The 17,171-nt window shown below is 50.6% G+C and overlaps 1 protein-coding gene across 1 annotated transcript in view; it reads left to right on the forward strand.

Moving 5' to 3' along the window:
- The first annotated feature begins 7,818 nt into the window (after positions 1 to 7,818).
- LOC125939789 (uncharacterized) overlaps positions 7,819 to 17,171 on the forward strand; it is a 40,419-nt gene continuing 31,066 nt past the window's right edge. Inside the window, exons 1-2 of the mRNA XM_049655227.1 lie at positions 7,819 to 7,917; positions 8,362 to 8,394. Of these exons, the coding sequence (XP_049511184.1) occupies positions 7,819 to 7,917; positions 8,362 to 8,394 (132 nt within the window). The remainder of the gene's footprint in view (positions 7,918 to 8,361; positions 8,395 to 17,171) is intronic.

The following is a 17,171-nucleotide window of genomic DNA, read 5'->3' on the forward strand; positions in this document are numbered from 1 at the left end:
AACACTGGGGTCCTTTATAGGCATTATAGCCACCAAAACAGAGACAATTGAATGAAATGAACCGGAATGACCCTGTAACCTTAATGTTTGATAATTAAGATCAAAAGTATGTAGCGCGCAACAATGACACCGAGGAAAGCATAAAGGTATTACTATGCATGCATTACACTGGAATATGAATCCACGGTACATATGCTATTTTCGATCCACATGCACTTTTAACAGCGGAGCTGTTGAAGCTAACCGTAAGAACTTAGTGCCCAAACATCAAACCAGTTTTACGGAAAAGCCGGTTATCCGGTTATTCGATTCACCTGTTATTCGAATTGGAACACCGGATAAACCGAGAGATCGGTTATTCGGTTCGTTATTCGGTTAATAGTATTTGAATATTCGGATAGCCAGACATTTCTTCTTCTGTACTTGTGCCGAAATTACTTCTCTTTCTCTCGTGTATTCTTATAGTTGTAGCTATAAAATGCGAAGCATTTTTTGGCGAACATTTACCACTTTGAGAGTACCTGTCTCGCCGCCTACGTCTTGGTGCTCTCATGGTCGTTTCGTTAAATTGGTAGGTACCAAAATTGGCATAGAATGACAAGAGTGTATGACAAACATAAATGATAGGTCATGACATGCGTGTTATGTAGGTCATGAAACAGCCGCATATGTGTTGGTGATCTCATGGTCGTTTCATTAACTTCGTAGGTACCAAAATTGGCATAGTATGACAGAAGTGTATGACGAACATAAATGATAGGTCATGAGATGCGTGCCATGTAGGTCATGAAACAGCCGCCTACGTGTTGGTGCTCTCATGGTCATTTCGTTAGCTTGGTAGGTACCAAAATTGGCATAGCATGACAAGTTAATCATTGTTGAGTGCTAATCATTTTTCGCTGAGTCATTGTCATTTCTGCTGAGTCATGCTCCTGACTATGACTTGCACCATCATCCTTAAGTGTTTCCTTCACTTAGTGCCCACGTCCGAACCCATTCCAGCGGTGTTTAAGTTTTCTTCTATTAACATCCTTTAGTGTTTCCTTCTCTTAGTACCCATGTCCGAACCCATCTCAGTTGTTTTTGAGTGTTAATATTTTTTCGCTGAGTCATTGCCCTTTTTGCTCAGTCATGCTCATTACTATGACTTCTATTATCATCCTTTATTGTTTACTTCCCTTAGTACCCACGTCTGAATTGATTTCAGGGGTTTTTAAATGTTGATGTTTTTTCGCTGAGTGATTGTCATTTTTACTGCGTCATGCTTATGACTATGACGTCTACCGTTATCCGTTAGTGTTTACTGCCCTTAGTATCCATGTCCGAACCCATTCCAGCTACATACGAAGTTAACTAAACGACCATGAGAGCACCAAGACGTAGGCGGCAATGTAGATAGATAGATAGATACTGTCAAAGTGTCAAATGTTCGCCAAGAAATGCTTCGCATTTAAAAGTCGTAGTTTTGCCTGAAAGGCGAAGCACCGATTGCGATAGCAAATTAGTAGACAGCTATACAAAGTAAGGATAGTATTTTTATCGGCCGTATAAAGTTGGACACATTCGCTTACTAACTGTATTAACAAGCATGGTGTCAGCGCGCACAAGGAAACATGAATAGATCCCACTCGACGACCGCAGACAACCGCTGTCAAAACGCTGGCGTGAGAAAATGTAGCAGCAGCAGCAGCGAGCGAAGGTTCGTGGGGTCTGTCGCTTCAACGGAAACTGAGTGGCGAAAGCACAGCGCATACAAAGCCATGAGCCGTCTGCTGATCGCTTTCAAGATACGGTGCTGGCGACTGCCCGCAGCCGTCCAAAGTACGCATTTGCGGGCGGAGTAGAAGCCGCATCCCCTCCCTCCCGCGCGGCCTTCCCGCTTTCATCCTTTCGCGTGCGAGAATGAGTCGCCAGTTCCCCTTGCGCTGTTGGTGCGGCTGCACAACGCTCCCCCCACTCTCCGATGCCTCCATGGTCTTTCGCGCGACGGTCGCGTTTGCTCTCCGCCGTACGTTGCCTCTCTGTGAAAGCGTGCGTCCTTCGCGCGATTTCACTCGCATATAAGCATACGGCGCGCGGCGACGATTTTTTCGCCGTTGGACAATAATCGAAACCTCACGGCGACGGCCAGGCCGAAATCCGCTTGGAGTGTCTATATAATTGCTATTGCAATAAAATCTAAGGCGTACAGTTAAGAGTCATGAAAAGAGCGGTAGGTATGAGAGAGGAAATGGCGACAACCGATATTCCAGTTGACAATAAAATAAAAAACTGGACTTGGGCAGGCAATGTATTGCGTGCGGCAGAAAACCGGTGGATTATTAAAGTTTCAGAATGGGTGCCAAGGGAAGGGAAGCGCTGTCGAGGATGGCAGAAAACTACGTGAGGTGATCAAATTGGAAAATTTGCCGGCGGAAGTTGGAATCAGCTAACGCAAGACAGGGGTAATTGGAGGTGGCTCGAAGAGGCCTTCGTCCTGTAGTAGACTTAAAGAACTTCGTAGTAGACTTAAAGAACTGCCCACGGGAAGATCTTCCCGTGGGCAGCGCGTGCGAAGGGACACACCTGTAGCGCTGCACTGTCGATCCGGGCAGCATTGCATGTGTAGCGTGCGTTGGAAAATGTGGCCCGACTATTACTAACTGAATGAACAAGCGTGGTGTGAGCGCGCACAAACAAACATGAATAGATCACACTGAATGACTGCAGACAACGACTGTCAAAACGCTGGCAGCAAGCAGCGGGCGAAGGTACGTGCGGTCTATCGCTTCAACGGAAACTGAGTGGCGAATGCACGGCGCATAAAGGTCAGAGCCGTGTGGAGATAAGCGACGGTGCGAGCGAGCGACGAGCGTGGTTGCCGGCAGAATAGAAGTGCGCCCCCCCCCCCCCCTCCCAGCTCCCTCCGGCGCTGGCTTCCCGCTTCCTTGCTTGCGCGCGGGAGATTGAGTGCGTTCGCTCTCCGTGATAGCGCGCGTCCCCGCACGCTTCCGCTCGGGCATACGGCGCGCGGCGAAGATTTTATCTATAGGGAACCTGACGGCGACGGCGACGACGACGGCGACGCCGAGGGCAGAAATCCGGTTGAAGTGTCCATATAATTGCTATCGCAATAAAAACTATCGTCAGCATTGGCTCGAGCGTCGTCGTGTTTTTCAGCGCACGGCGCCTCCTCACTGCTTGGCGCTGAGCCGTGCTCCCTCAAGGGCTGCAGAAGATAGCGCCAACCTTTCCCTTTCCTCACGAACCACTTACTACTACCTCACTACTGGCCAGCGTAGCCCCCGCTATCTCTATTCTATTATGCCGCGTTCCCCCTGAGCAGAGTTGGGCCCGGCTACGAAGCTAGCGTGGCAAACCTGCTTGAAGCTACGCCCGACAAGAGTTGAGCCCTGCTGGGAGGCTAGCAAGGCTAGGCAGGCGGCGCGCCTCGGCTGCTGACACGCGCGCTTTCCCTCGCCCCACCGGCAGCTCCGCGTGCGTCTATCGACATGCCGCTGATAAGTGAAAGGAAGGCGAGGAGGGCGCGGCGCCCCGATGGCGGGGGAGAGATAGACGGCTGCCACGCATGACTGTGCATGTGTGTGCCCGCTCTGCGACTGCGGCGCAAGCGCGCAGCCCTGCCGGCCTCGGCTGCCTGTGCCTCCGGATCTCTCCGGTCTCCCACCTGCAAACGAAAAAATGTCACAGTTTCGCCCTAAGGGCGAAGCGATGCATGCGATAGCAACACAGCAATGTCATACGAAGTAAGGTGAGCGGCTTTGGTAGCAATATGAATTGTAGTAAACATGAGCTGATTAAGTAAGCAGGTGTGCTGCGGCGCAAGTAGACCGACATGAAGAGAGACTCGATGACCACGAGAAGGCGCGTGTGAAACGGTGGTGTTGATGAGAAGCGCTTCCCGTGGGCAGCGCGTGCGAAGGGACACACCTGTAGCGCTGCACTGCCGACCCGGGCAGCATTGCATGTGTAGCGTGCGTTGGAAAATGTGGCCCGACTATTACTAACTGATTGAACAAGCGTGGTGTGAGCGCGCACAAACAAACATGACTAGATCACACTGAATGACTGCAGACAACGACTGTCAAAACGCTGGCAGCAAGTGCATATATACGCCGCAGCAGCGGGCGAAGGTACGTGCGGTCTATCGCTTCAACATAAACTGAGCGGCAAATGCACGGCGCATAGAGGTCAGAGCCGTGTGGAGATAAGAGACGGTGCGGTCGAACGAACGACGAGCGCGGTTCCCCCGCTCCTTCCGGCGCTGGCTTCCCGCTTCCTTGCTTGCGCGTGGGAGAGATAAGAGACTGTGCGAACGAGCGACGAGCGCGGTTATTGGCAGAGAAGTGCCCCCCCCCCCCCCCCCCCTGCTCCCTCCGGCGCTGGCTTTCCGCTTCCTTGCTTGCGCGTGGGAGATTGAGTGCGTTCGCTCTCCGTGATAGCGCGCGTCCCCGCACGCTGCCTCTGGGGCATACGGCGCGCGGCGAAGATTTTATCTATACAGAACCTCACGGCGACGGCGACGCCGACGGCAGAAATCCGGTTGAAGTGTCCATATAATTGCTATCGCAATAAAAAGTAGGTCAACGGAGGAATGGGGTGCGAAGAGGAGTTCTCATTAGCGGTGGTTGTATATAGCTTTGGTCAATGACTGTTCTCTGGGAACGTGGTACAAAAGAGTGTGGAACGCGCTAGGAACACCACCGCCCGTGGACGCCGCGCCCATTCTTTTAGAGCCAGGCATTGTATAGCCATCCTCTAAGTGTTTAAAAAAAATGTCACAGTTTCGCCCTAAGGGCGAAGCAATGAATGCGATAGCAACACAGCAATGTCATACGAAGTAAGGTGAGCGGCTTTGGTAACAATATGAATTGTAGTAAACATGAGCTGATTAAGTAAGCAGGTGTGCTGCGGCGTAAGTAGACCGACATGAAGAGAGACTCGATCACCACGAGAAGGCGCGTGTGAAACCGTGATGTTGATGAGAAGCGCTTCCCGTGGGCAGCGCGTGCGAAGGGACACACCTGTAGTGCTGCACTGCCGATCCGGGCAGCATTGCATGTGTAGCGTGCGTTGGAAAATGTGGCCCGACTATTACTAACTGAATGAACAAGCGTGGTGTGAGCGCGCACAAACAAACAGGAATAGATCACACTGAACGACTGCAGACAACGACTGTCAAAACGCTGGCAGCGAGCGTATATACGCCGAAGCGGGCGAAGGTACGTGCGGTCTATCGCTTCAACGGAAACTGAGCGGCGTATACAGGGCGCATAAAGGTCAGAGCCGTGTGGAGATAAGAGACGGTACGGACGAGCGCGGTTGTTGGCAGCGTAGAAGTGCGCCCCCCCCCCCCCCCCCCCCGCGCTCCCTCCGGCGCTGGCTTCCCGCTTCCTTGCTTGCGCGTGGGTGATTGAGTGCGTTCGCTCTCCGTGAAGCGCGCGTCCCCGCATTCTTCCGCTCGGGCATACGGCGCGCGGCGAAGATTTTATCTATAGGGGACCTCACGGCGACGGCGACGGCGACGGCAGAAATCCGGTAGAAGTGTCCATATAATTGCTATCGCAATAAAAATACCCCATTGTGCTACTCGGAGCCGGCACCGAAGCCTCTTTCCCGAGTACGTTGCGAAGGGGTCAGTTTACCATTTTGTAGCCATATTCAACATAGCAAATCCCTATTACAGCTAAACCCCAACATAGCAAATATGAGCAGAGCGCCAGCTTCACTTGACTTCCCTCTTCACAAGGTGGAAGGGCTTTGACCTATTTTTTGTGGTGCTATCTGCATATTTCTGATAAGCTACAGGCTATATATTGTTTGCTGCCCTTACTCTACCCCTTTGTTTATACCACATGCACTTGTCTGTTTGGTTTGTACTTAAAGATATTTCATTCTTAAGATGCTCGTTACAGATTTGCGTATGACACTGATCCTTTTCTGCCTTGTTTTGTCAGTTTGATTTTGTTATTTTGTTTGCTGGGATTTTTTTACATTCTTCTTCTTTCAAGTTATACTTTCACGTAGTAGTGACGGTGAACAAAACAGTCGCAAAACTGTGAATGACAAAACGGACATTATTGGGCGAACCTTTGCCCATAAGAGCAAGTTGCACTCTAAGCACAACGATAGCCGCGGACACGGTCGGCGATCGTCGAAATCTGATCAGCGGCGAAACGCGTCGGCTTTTATACATGAATAATCGAAGGTTCCAGATTAATCCCTGATGCCCGCGTGTCTTCCAGAAAGTATTAGACAATTCGCGTCGCTCATACAATCAGATTACATAAGCGTCAGCGACAACAGAAAATAGATAGAAGCATTGATAACGCTCGAGAAACTTCCGATACATGCAGGCGCATCCTGTGCCTAGCGATAAAGTGTAACATTTGTTAGCCGCTGAAAGATAAACATGTGCATGCGTCAATACGTTCTGATCAAACCATTTCATTTTCATCATGTTTGTATATTAATGTCGCGCGGTCCCGATACAGTTACCGACTACGGGACCTCCTTCTCTAGATGAAGGTTACAATCCTCTAATTCTGAACTAATAAATGTATGATTCTGAGATGGTCGACGACGTAACTTTAAATGCTACAAGCAGTTGCCCGCAAATCTTGAAGAAGCTTCCTGCTGTTTTCTTCTACTTCGACCTACTTCGACTATTCAATGGTATAACGTCAGTTACCGAAAAAATTAACCTTGGTCGGCATCTGTTTTCTCTTCTAGTGATGATTCTTCCTCAGCAGACGAGATTTCGTCATACCCTCGATTTTTAGAGCGATCTAGCCCCCGTATGCATCCCCCGCATGCGTGCCTAGTGTGTGTGTGTGGGGGGGGGGGGGGGATCCCCTGGGCGGCATACGTCCGTAGACTCCGTATCACGGCGCGTAGACAGAAATGGCGAGCGGTAAGGGAAAGGGCGGAGAGAGTTTGGCGATGGCGCGGCAGCAATATAGACGGGTAGGGGGACAGTGTGGCTACGGCGTCTGTACACGGAGCTTGCGCGACTCGCGTCGGGGGTGCCGACGCAGCTGCAGCAGCGGTTGGGGCAGATGCATGGGAGGTGCGGTGATCCCAAAAGTGCGAAGACGCGCCCTCCACGTGCGACCTTTTCCAACTAACATGTCACACGAACATCACAATGGCCGGCACCTGGTGCGCGTGGAAGCTCCAGCCCGACATTATGGCAATAAAGTAGCTGTATACCACGTGGACGCTTCCGGTCCTCACCACGGGGGATTGTACACGGCGGCGGTACCAACACAACAGCAACACAGTTAACGCCCTCACTTTTAGAGCCCCCAATGCAACACACGATGGAGAAGTTGCCATCGCTATCGCGGCTTCACATTCCCATTCAAAATACATAATGACCGACTCGCGAGGGGCCTGTCGGAACGTCGAACAAGGCTGGACCCCCTTTCTAGCTCATCATATCTACCGAAAATGCAAACGTGATACGGATGCAGCGCACCGTTACCTTATATGGTGCCCTGCTCATCAGGGGTAGCAGGAAACGAGACAGCAGACGCAGCCACCCGCGCGCTCTCTCACCGGGCTGTTTGCTCCTCCCCACCCAATCACGAACCCGATTTTAATCCGGCCTATACATTTAGAGATATCAAAAGATACTATCAAGACAGTCATCACCTTTACCCACGCTCATGTAAAGGCCTTAGGAAGTAGGATGAGCGGCTCTTTCTCCGCATTCTCACCAATACATTGCTGTGCCCGGCAGTTCAAAAATATTGTGAACCCTCCTTTAGTGGCAACTGTTCACACTGTAGTTCAGTGTCTTCAGACACCTATCACATGGTGTGGGCCTGCCCCTCCAACCCGGCTATTCCCCCCATCCGCAACCCAACCCGGGAGAACTGGCAGGCGATCCTGCTCGGCTGCCATGACTTACAGGCACAACAAGCCTTAGTCGGGCGCGCTCGGGTGGCGGCTACCGCCACTGAGGTCCCCAACTAGGGACCTACACCTAGTATGTGTATGGATCAGTCCCTTACGGGATGGTCCAAGCATACCTCCTGTCCATCCATAGCCTAATAAATGTTTTCACCACCACCACCCACCACGGCGGCGCTTGTGCCGGCGTAGTATGATGCCGTTTAAAAAAGCTGTATGATTTCATAATTGATGCCACCCATGCGTGCAACCTAAACAGCTTCGCTTGTAATCCGTCCCCGTATAGATGTTGCGGCCCCACGAATTTTTGGACTATTGTATTTTGCAGTTTGTGTGTAAAATTACAAATCACAATAAAGAGAGAGCAGTTCCAAGTGCAGCACGGCATGAGTGCGCTTTTCAGTTTTGTTGCAATAACTTATGTCGCCTTGCACTTTCTCATAGACGCCGGTTGAAGCCTTGGGACCAATTTTGCAGGTAAGCACACATTTCTATTTTTTTCACAGGAATTCAATACGGGAACAGAACTATGTGCTGTAAGTTATAGGTATGAACTTAATAACGTAAACTTCTGGAAAAAGCAGAACGCGTCGAAAGTTAATTTCACTGTAGCAAAACCACTCCCTCGTAAGTTGAAAAAGAAAATTTGGCTGTTTTAGCAAAATGTGGCGAAGAAGTGATAGTGATAGCAAGGTTTAGCGTCACTCCAGAACTGCTAGCACGGTGCACTAAAAATGCGCGGCTGTGACATGGTTCCACGTAACACACAAGGCAACTGCTGCTTGACGGAATGAGCATCGCCCTGGGCAGCTACCGGGTGTCTCTCAACGCTGGCTTGATGACCGCCATCAGTGGCGGTGGAGGCATCGCACCTCGATGGTGCACGACATGAAACCGACGGGACACCATCCGCCTTATTTAGCACCTAGTGAAATACTAAAGAGACACTAATGGAAAGTATTAGGTCGAGCTGGACAGACAGAATATTCGTCTAGAAGTCTATCATGGTTTTCTGCATGCCGATATATGAATTTTTTGCCTAGGAAATTGCCGTGAAAGCTCTCTGTGCTGCTTCCCAATTTTAACCACCCGCGCCAATGCGGAAGATGACGTTATCTCCACGTGACCCCCCTCCATGTCGTTTTGTCTTTGTAGACTATTTATTTAGACTTAGCTCTATATACCACGCGTACGGCTTGACGTGTGTAGGTGTTCAGCTTGCGTGAGTCACTCGGTCGTTCCTCTTGGGTTCAGGTTACCAGTTACGGCCACTTGAGCGTCCGCTGGCGGAGTCGGCAGGGTTGTCAATTGCCACACGTTACCGCCTCGGCCGATGTAAACTGAGAAAAGCGATGCCGTTCGCAGTGGCGGGTCACGGCCGTTCTCTGTGAATCAGAGGTGCTGACGCCACACATAAGAGGTGCCACTGTCTACAACAGATGGCGCCATTCCGATTTTCTATTTTCGTAATTTTCTCGCCCACAAAAGCTCTGTTTTCATTACAAATGTAGAAATCGTTATTACAGAAGCATAATGTTTCAATCTAGCTCGATTTCATATTTGCGTTTAGTGTCCAGTTAAACAACTCCCTGCTACTTTCGGACCAGTGGACAGATATTCAGCTCAGCAGGAACGCTTGTGCATAGTACGTGTGCGCGCAACTCCCACGCCTGTAGTGGATCCCGATTGCAGAACGCTTTCAGGTTCAGCCACCGAGCCGATTGAGCAGCGCGTTCTCGGTGCGCCCACTTAGCTTTGTCGATCTTGCAGCCACACGCATTCCGTGTCTCTGAAGGCCATCTGATACTTGAAGGAGATCTTTACTGTACGTTCCACATGGACCCTCTTTGCATATGCTCCGCCCAGCCATGAACATTAGCTTCAGTATAACCAGTAAATGGATATTTTACTAAATAGCGGAACGTGTCATAAACAATTAATGGAATAACGTGTCACTATTCATTGGTCTGCGGCAGTTGTAGCGGCATGTACCTGACCCTCCCTCATTGTTCCATGTAACGCCCTCTCGGGTGATTCGTTGATTAGGGTGAACAAAAACGTCCGGCATTTAAATTTTGCCTTCACATTCAGACCAATCACTGTGATAAAACCGAATAAGTTAAAAGGGTCTAAAGATGCTGACTATTGGCAATACTAAAGTGGCTCTTAATACGTAGTTGATTTTAATACGTGTCACGGCTTGTCATCCGCTCGCCGTCGGCGCGAAGTCGTCGACGGGATATACAAGCCGGTTGGTCGTCCCGTGCTCAAGCGAACACATTGAAAGGGTCAGAGTCGGGGGTAAACAAAAAAAGATATTTATCAACTGACAACGATGCACAAAGTAATAAAATACAATAATAAAAAAACTAAAGAAAATTAACGCACCTGAACTTAATATAGCTCAATGATGACGACAAAGAAATATGACGAGTAATTAACAGTAGATATAAAAATGAAACAGGCCGCGGATCAATGACACAAGAATGCACCTTAACAGTAGTTCACTAAAAGTTCAAAAGAAACAAACGATGCCATACGCATGGCCGGGCAGCAGCAGCAAGTTCATAAACCGTGAAGTCGGCGCGCAGAGCTTTCCCGAAGAAGGCCGGCGCGCCGATCTTGTTGAGGTGGATGTGATTGCTGGGCTGGGTTTCCCGGGAGTCTAGATCTGACGACTTCACTCAAGCAGGTTGAGCTAACGTGAGACGAACTACCGTGAGCTTCGTTGCAGACGTTGCTTTGTCGTCTCGTACGTCAACTAGTTACTCGGAATTCCGACGCGGCTAGGCGGCCCAGGCGATACTGGACGGCCCAAGCTCCTCGACTGCTTCTCAGCAGATTACAGGTTCAGCTTTTAGACTGATTAGCAGGGCCTAAAACCTGCGCTTAAATATCACCGTCTGCACTAAAACAATTGAGCTTACTTCTGTTGTACGAGAGATACAGCAGTCACGTGCACGTCTATACGGACGGATCGACTACATCAACCAGTTCTGGCGGTGCTGTGTTTATACCGACGAGAGGAGTAACAATGCGATTTAAGACCTCACATGTCACGACGTCCACGGCTGCAGAGCTCACGGATCTGCGCAGTGCACTTCAATTTATAGACGCAGAGAGTCCTGGTACATGGGCCGTGTTTTCCGACTCGAGACCGGCTTTACAAAGTAGGCAGGCAGTTCTCCGACGTGGAGCTCACGAACAACTAACGTATGAAATTGTCAAACTTCCCCACGACGTCAAACAGAAAGGCCTCGAAATTATTTTCCAATAGCTACCTGGTCATTGCGGGATCGGTGGAAACGATCTCGCTGACAAAGCTGCCCGAGAGTCACATCAAGAACAACACAGCGTTCCCATTCCTCTTTCCAGGACAGACGCTGGAAGGCAGCTTCGTCACCTGGCACGCAAGCTCTCTTTAACAGAGTGGAACACCCCAAATATAAGGCGCACGACGCTACACGAACTGAACCCTTCGCTCCAACTCCGACCTCCACCCGGGATTCACCGACGTGAGGCATCGCTTCTATACCGGCTGTGGTTGGGAGTGGCTTTCACGAAGCGGACTGTGCTTTGATTGGAATGACCGAAAGTGCCACGTGCGACGTCTGCGGCAGCGAAGAGAACACAGAACATTTATTGTGTCACTGCGATCGATTTCAGTCGGACAGACAAACTTTATCGAACACATTGCGACGACTTGCGAATCGACTGCTGTCCGTGCAGGTGCTCCTTGAAGACCGTCCCCATCGCTCGTCAGCCCACACAGCTGTGAAGGCACTGTTGTCTTACTTGAGGACGACTGGCCTATGTGAACGCCTTTGAATTGCTCAGGCCCTCCGCGTGCGTGCGCGAGCTCACCGTGTCGTTCCTCCCTCCCCCCCTCATCTCTCTATCTCATCTTTCTATTCCCTCTTTCCCGTCCCCCAGAGTAGGGTAGCCAACCAGACGCATTTCTGGTTAACATCCCTGCCTTCTCTTTCTCTCCTCCTCCTGCGCTTAAATAGCCTCTCCTTACCCTAGCTCCCTATGTCGGGGAACGGCAGGTATGGGTGACAGTTCACCTAAACACTTCATGACACGTCCCAAAGGCCTTGGCCGCGCCCCTTTTAATCAGGCGCGAGGGAACGGGTGATTCCCCCCTGCTGCAAGAGGTCGCGCTCCCGCACTGCACCACACAGACACACATGCACACAATTGGGTCAGTTGACAAGCACAGAAGCAACAAGTACAGCCGGCAACACGGCGCCATATTCTCAGACAATATATACGCTGCTAGAAATTTGAGGACACGATACAGAGACATCGCGTATTTCGGGGTTTCCAGAAAGCACTTGACTCCTCCCATCTCAGCAACCCACTCAAGGCACGCGCGGGGCAGACAAGACACAGGGGAGCATAGTAAGGACTTTCGGGGCATGCGTCAAGGTCGCGCCAACAAAAAAAAACCAAATCTGGCAGTAACTGGCAATACCCGTCTTGCTCGGCCGTTCCCACGCCCACGACGTCTTGGCGCCCGTTAATCGGCGCATCGCGGACTCGAAACTATGCCGCCCCGTGCGACCCCGGCGTTTTGGATCCCGTTAATCGGCGCGTCGCTGACTCGAAATACGACAGTTTTGTTCTAGCTTACAAATAGCCTCACTACATCAGAATAGAAAACTGGGTGAACTGTTGATTGTTCACTGTTTGTTATGAGGTGCCCGGCGAAGTATTGGAAGCGTTGTATATAGAGACGATAAGGGAACATTTGTCTAAGACGAGCATCCAATGCTTTCAACGATAAAAAAATATCAGCAAACACCCATTCAAAGGACCTTCAAATTTTCAGCTAGCTCTTTGGTCAGAAAAAAAATTCATTTTTGTAATAAAATATTATTTTGGCAAAAGCCAACTACTCTCTTTCTTTGTTTTGGTCAATTTCTACCCTTGTTTCAGTAGTGCTGCCGCCATACAAGGAATGTGAACGCAACCAAAAATTTGGACTAATTAAGACGTTTACTGGTCACTTTCTGCTTTACTTTTAAAGGGGCCCTGAACCAGCCCTCGGGCTTGGCGAAATAGCATATTCCGCTGGTATCATACGCTGCTGTGAACATCTCGTCCAAGTTTTGATGTCCTACGTCGTGCATGGAGCTCGCAAGCGGCGCGCGAATTTACCTTTCTCTCAAACGCTCTCCTTCCAACAGAAGTCTTGATCCTCGCTCTTTTGTGAGTGTTTATTTCGTAATAAAGCACAATTCCATCCGCGGCTGCTATTGGTCGCTGCGGTCGGCTTCACGGCGGCCGCCGCGGGATGCCGCTACTAGTCCACTGGCGGAGCGCACTACGGCTCGCTGGGGACAACAGCTTTTGGTTTACGTTTAGCGCGTCGTATGCACCAAATTCAGAAGTCGTGGAGTCTACGTTAACATCCAAAATGAAATTTGAACTGCGCGCCACAGTGATATTTCCAAGGTGGTGCGTTGTGGGCCCGCCTCACTCCACCGTAGCTTTCGCAGTGCAAGGCATTGAAGAAGAAACGGGAGCACAGCACAGGCCGTGTTTGATTGTCAATAACTCTTGTTAGGCCGTGCTTCTATCGAACATACAGAATGGGCGGTGTGGTGCTGCATAATTGTTTTGTATATATTGTCGCGGTGCCGCAACTTGCCCATGTGTTTTATGAATAGGGAGGCGGTCACTCCCCAGCGTGTGTGGGCAGCAACCGTTTCTGTTTGTGAGAGGTCGAACGGCCCGCGTGGTGTCGGGTGACGAGCCGCGGCGCGTGCCGGGGGGGGGGGGGGGGGGGCGGATGCGGAGAACGGATTCGGAGAACGCGGTCTTGCGCGCATTGGGTTGGCATTCCGCCGATGGTCATAATAGGCCAACGCGGACAAAACCTCGAGTGGAACGGCTGTACGCGGTGTTGTGGCGCCGGCCTCCGAGTCCCCTGCGGGCTAGAGACGGCGCCGAGGTTTATGGCCTAGCATTGTTGACCATGTGCTGTGCGTACGGAGCGGGGGTCCACTCCCCTACGCGTCCGGGCGGCAACCACGTGTATCTTGTTTTGAGCGCTGAGAAAAACCCGCGTGGTGTCGAGTGTCAGCTTGCAGTGCGCGCCGTAGAGGCGCAGTGCGCATGCGAGGATCGCGTTCGAAGAACGTCGTCTTGAAAACACCGGGTCCGAATGCCGCCAACGGTCATTATTTTCCCACGCGGAAAAACCTTGAGGGGGGGACTGCGGTACGCAGTGTTGTGACACCAGTTCCCGAGCCCCCTGCTGGCTAGAAACGCCACCGAGGTTTGAGATGGCCGAGCAATAAATCGTGCGTGCCTGGCGTGTTTGCTGAGGCCGTCACTGACCACGTGGAAATAGCAGACGGAAACGGAGTTGCGGAAAGAAGGAAATCAGGGTTGTTTTCCAATACATTTACTTTTAATTGTAAGCCCATCCCTTTGGGTTGTGGCTTAACAAACTTTCAGCTCTCATTGGCAACTGCTTCCGTGGGATGGGCCAACGGTCCTACCACCCTTTTTCTTTGTCTATTTCACCTATAACAATCGAGACGAGGTGCTTATTCCTCAGTCTAGGCTGTAATCACTAAACCTGATAGATCAGTAAGACTCCGTACGATGCAACGCTAGTCTGGGCCGTAACCACTTAGTGGTAGAACAGTGAGATTCGGTTGGTCGTATGTAGTGACAGTTGTCCTAGGCTCTAACTTAAGAAAAAGTCGAAGAGTAAGGCACTGTTTACTTGTGTGTTTTGCATCAGTTTTGGTTTGCTAACTCTGCATTTGACTGTGTAAATATTTTCGTTGCAATATATCTTCAAGTTTTGTTACCTCCAACCTGCCTCCTGCTTCATCAACGCCGATAAACACCTTGGAAGAGACTTTCATCAACTTTAAGGACAAAGAACAAACTTAACTGGCGCAGTCGACAGGGATCGGCGAGATCTACAACATCAAATGCTGGACGAGTGGTGAGAAGATCAAGTCATCCAACGGCCACCTCCTGCACCTTCGAGAAGACCCCAAAGCAGCCAAGTCCGGCACCGTGGTGGAGATCCGGAAACGGCAGTGCATTCAGCAACGGGTGAGCAGGATTTCTTGCGTCTTTCTCAAGTTGGCATGGCAGTTGGTGTGTACAACTCATGGTGAGGACACGCAGGGGCGCAGAGACAATGGAGTCTAATGGAGTTGAGGGTGCGACTGTGGCGTAAATGGATCGGAATCAGGAGTTATCAAATGACGGTATTCTAAATTCCGATAACTCAAATGAAGTGAGAGCACCCTATCAGAGCCAGGAATTGTCGCAGCAGGTATCTCAGCCTTTGCAAATTCCAAATGATACAAGAATGCTCGAGCTCGAAGTTCAAAAGCTTCAACTTCAGATTGAGTACGAAAGGCTGTTGCAGACAAGGACGAGTGCTGGACGTCTTAATGATTCGTTGCCGAGCACTGGGTCTGAGCGGGGCGATCAGAGGCGGATGGGTTTCGATTCCATCGAGCAATGCGCAAAAGTGCTGAAAGGGTTCCGCCTGCCGTGTGACGCGGATGTACCATTATGGTTTGAGGAAGTAGAAAAACTTTTTGCTACGTACAGGGTACCGTATGAGAGTCACGTGCATCTGGTCATGCCAGCGCTAACTGAACGCGTTCGCTACCTACTGCGTAACCTCAACCAGGAAGATAGTACAGATTACGAGTCAGTTAAAGAGGCAGCGTTGATGGAACTGAAGCTTTCTCCGGCAGAGTATCTGCAGAGGTTTGAGACAGCAGTGAAGCGTAAGGAGGAGACGTGGTCACAGTTCGCGTCGCGAGTGAAAACGTATTTCTCTTACTACCTCCAAGTGAGAGGGTCCGACACTGTAGAGGTGATGGCAGAACTCATGGTAGCGGATCGTATGAAATCGGGCCTTGGTATAGAGGGTCTCGAGTACGTGAGGCTACGAGAAGGCGAGGGATGGCTTAAGCCACCTGAGATCGCCAAAGTGCTACAAACGTTTGAACAGGCGAAAGGCAAGGGGTACGCTTCAAAGCCGTCAGCGGCAGACATGGGGCAAGAGCCGCCCCGAGTAGAGAAAGGCGCCCTCAAATGTCACTTGTGTCACGGCTCGGGCCATTTCGCTAAGGATTGCCCGAAAGCTAGCGATAAGATAAATCAATCAAAGAGGGCTTTTGAGCCAAGGCAGAGGGTACAAAAGGGGGCGATTGCCCACGAGACGGTAGGTGAGATACCTGAGGGAAGTGAGATTCCTCATGGAATCCTTACTGCAAATACAAAAGCTGTGAGGCGCAACTGCGAAGGGATGACTAAAGTACAGTTGATTCCTATCTCGTGCGGAGATGTATCCACAGTTGCGATTATGGATACAGGGAGTGAAATAACTGTTATACGGGAGAATCTGCTTCCGAAAAGTCTCGTGGAGCCGTCAGGCACGGTAAGATTGGTGTCTGTTTTTGGGGAAATTATCCAGGCAAAACTGGCTACGTTGCCGGTAAGGTTAAATAGCCCGAATATGGGTGAGGAACCTCAGAACGTCGACCTGCTCTGTGCGTTGACTAATGAGCTCGTCGAGGGCACGGATTGTTTGTTGACCCATGAAGATTTGGAACTTTTGATGAAGGCCAACAGCTCTGTGCCTTCCCGTGGAGCACCGGCCGAGCCTGTCCATGTGTTAGAACAATCAAATGAGTCGGTAAGCCGGACAGAGGAGTTCCGTAGAGTGCAGCTAGCTAACTCTACCCTAGAAAAGGCTGAGCTGAAAGCCAGTCCGGAAAAGTGTCAAGTTGCACAAGCCCACATTCATCGCCTCGGGAATATTGTCGGCTCAGGGACGCACGCACCAGATCTAGAAAAATTAGCTGCAATTAGGAATCCGGTTTCACCGTGCACCAAAAGGAAACTACGCAGCCTGCTAGGACTGTGCGGCCACTATCGCGAGCACGGCCGAGGATGTGCAGAGGTGGAGAACCGGCTCACGCGGTTAGCAGAGAAAGCGGTACCCAATCAGATACGTTGCTCGGACGGAGGAAGCTCAGACGGCATTTGAGGTTCCGAAACTTTCCCTCTGCGAGTCCGTGTCACTCAGTACTCCGGATCCATTTGGGCCCTACTGGCTTTTCACAGACTTATCAGCTACGACTCATGGAAGCCATCGTAATAATATAGTGCCATGCCAACTGGATGGGCGTGAATGTTCCTGCTCACCTGGCGCTGTATGATGTGTACTTTGAGAGTGCCGATCCAAGACACAGAGACAC

Source organism: Dermacentor silvarum, chromosome 9 (genome assembly GCF_013339745.2).
Source record: "Dermacentor silvarum isolate Dsil-2018 chromosome 9, BIME_Dsil_1.4, whole genome shotgun sequence".
In the NCBI taxonomy this organism is placed as follows: Eukaryota; Metazoa; Arthropoda; class Arachnida; order Ixodida; family Ixodidae; genus Dermacentor; species Dermacentor silvarum.